A 1635-nucleotide genomic window follows, 5' to 3' on the forward strand; every position below is an offset into this window, starting at 1 on the left:
ATACCTGCTATCATTTAGTGAGAGAGTTGGTTGAGGTCCACACAAGTCAGTGTGGATGAGTTACAACTTCTTAGTTACTTTCCATTGTGACTTCTTGAAAGGCAACCTTGTTTGTTTCCCTGTTAAACAAGCTCTATAGTTTGTTTTCAGCTCCTCCAAAACTGGTACTCCTACTGTCATCTCATTCTTCTGCAGATACTGCAACCCTTTCTGATGAAAATGTCCCAACCTCTTGTGCCATAACTCAGTGTCATTCACTTGACACTTGAAAGCTATCTGCTCCTATTCGAGTGGATCCAACAAGAAACTCTTGTGCTGTATCTTTATTTTGAACAACTTATTCCCATTGGAATCAGAAATGAGGCACTTTCTTTCTTCAAACAACACTTTGAATCCTTTCTCTACTAATTGACCAATGCTTAACAAGTTTTGATAAATTTCAGGGACAAATAACACTTCACTAATCAACTTGGTTCGAGCATAGCTCTCTATTGACACTATGCCCTTCCCCTTTACTTCAAAATACTCATCGTTTTCTATCTTCACCCTTGACTTAAATGACTTGTCAAGGTCCTTGAACAACTCTTTGTCACTTGTCATGTGATTGGTACACCCACTATCAACCAACCAACCATCACATTGAGTGACTAATGAGAAACAAGTAGCCACAAAGAGTTGATCTTCTTCTTGATGTACTCCAACATGTGCTCCTCCTTGCTGTTGAGTTTTTGCTTCCTTACAGAATCGTTCAATGTGCCCCAATAAATGACTTCTACAATTCACATCTGGCCTTCTCCAGCATCTAAAATGTGGATGATTCTGCTGCCCATAGTGCTTGCATGTACTACCAGCATCCTTTGCAGCAGATTCTAAGCTACTACTACCACTTCCCTTCTTCCCTTTCTTCTTCTTCTCTCTTCCACCTTCTCTCTGCTGCACTCTAGTTTTCAATGACCCTTCAATGCTTCCTTTTTGTCTCATCAACCTCTTCTGCCCTTGTGCTTGCAAAGCACTAACCACTTCTATCACCTTGAGTTTTGAGAGGTTTTTAGTATTTTCTAGGAAGTAATGGTTGCTTCATATCTCTCAGGTATTGAAACTAGAATCTTCTGAACCAATCTATTGTCAGATAAATTGGTTCCTAATGCTCTTGCCTTGTTAGCAATCCCAATCAACTTATTTGAGTACTCTTTAATGGACTCAAAATCCTTCATTTGTATTCTCTTGAATTCTTACATCAAGTTCAACACTTTCATGCTTTTAATCCTCTCATCACCTTCATACTCACTTTTAAGGAACTCCCAAATCTCCTTTGCCGACTTCAAGGCCATAATTCTGTTGAATATGGCGGGAGACACAGCTACATATAGGCAAGCTCGAGCTTTTGCCTTCCTGGTGACCCTCTCCTTGTGAGTATTGATTTGATGTATTGTTGGGTTATCAGAAAGTGGAGCAATCCATAGTCTTGCTCAATCGCTTCCCAATAATCACAACCCTCCATGTAGGCTTGCATTCTGATAACCCATGCCTGGTAGTTTTCACCATCAAACACAAGTAGAGCCAATGATGAAAGACTGTTTGATCCTAATTCCATCTCTAACAATTCTTACAGGTATATCACTCAGTTTCTCTCAG

General features: G+C 39.9%; 1 protein-coding gene across 1 annotated transcript; it reads right to left on the bottom strand.

Moving 5' to 3' along the window:
- Positions 1-282: 282 nt before the first annotated feature.
- On the bottom strand, positions 283-1214 carry LOC120090652. The gene is made up of 2 exons (XM_039048369.1): positions 1116-1214; positions 283-1029 (listed from the first exon to the last, which is right to left on the bottom strand). Exons 1-2 carry the CDS (start codon positions 1212-1214, stop codon positions 283-285), a joined length of 846 nt encoding a protein of 281 aa, XP_038904297.1.
- Positions 1215-1635: the final 421 nt, after the last annotated feature.

This window comes from Benincasa hispida, chromosome 11 (genome assembly GCF_009727055.1).
Source record: "Benincasa hispida cultivar B227 chromosome 11, ASM972705v1, whole genome shotgun sequence".
Lineage (NCBI taxonomy): Eukaryota > Viridiplantae > Streptophyta > Magnoliopsida > Cucurbitales > Cucurbitaceae > Benincasa > Benincasa hispida.

Bases quoted from the DNA above. Each gene is read 5' to 3' on its own strand.
- LOC120090652 (XM_039048369.1), bottom strand. From the start codon at position 1,214: ATGAAGGATTTTGAGTCCATTAAAGAGTACTCAAATAAGTTGATTGGG. The intron at 1,030-1,115 runs GTTCAGAAGATT...TCAAAACTCAAG, and splicing joins ATTTATCTGACAATAGATTG to GTGATAGAAGTGGTTAGTGC.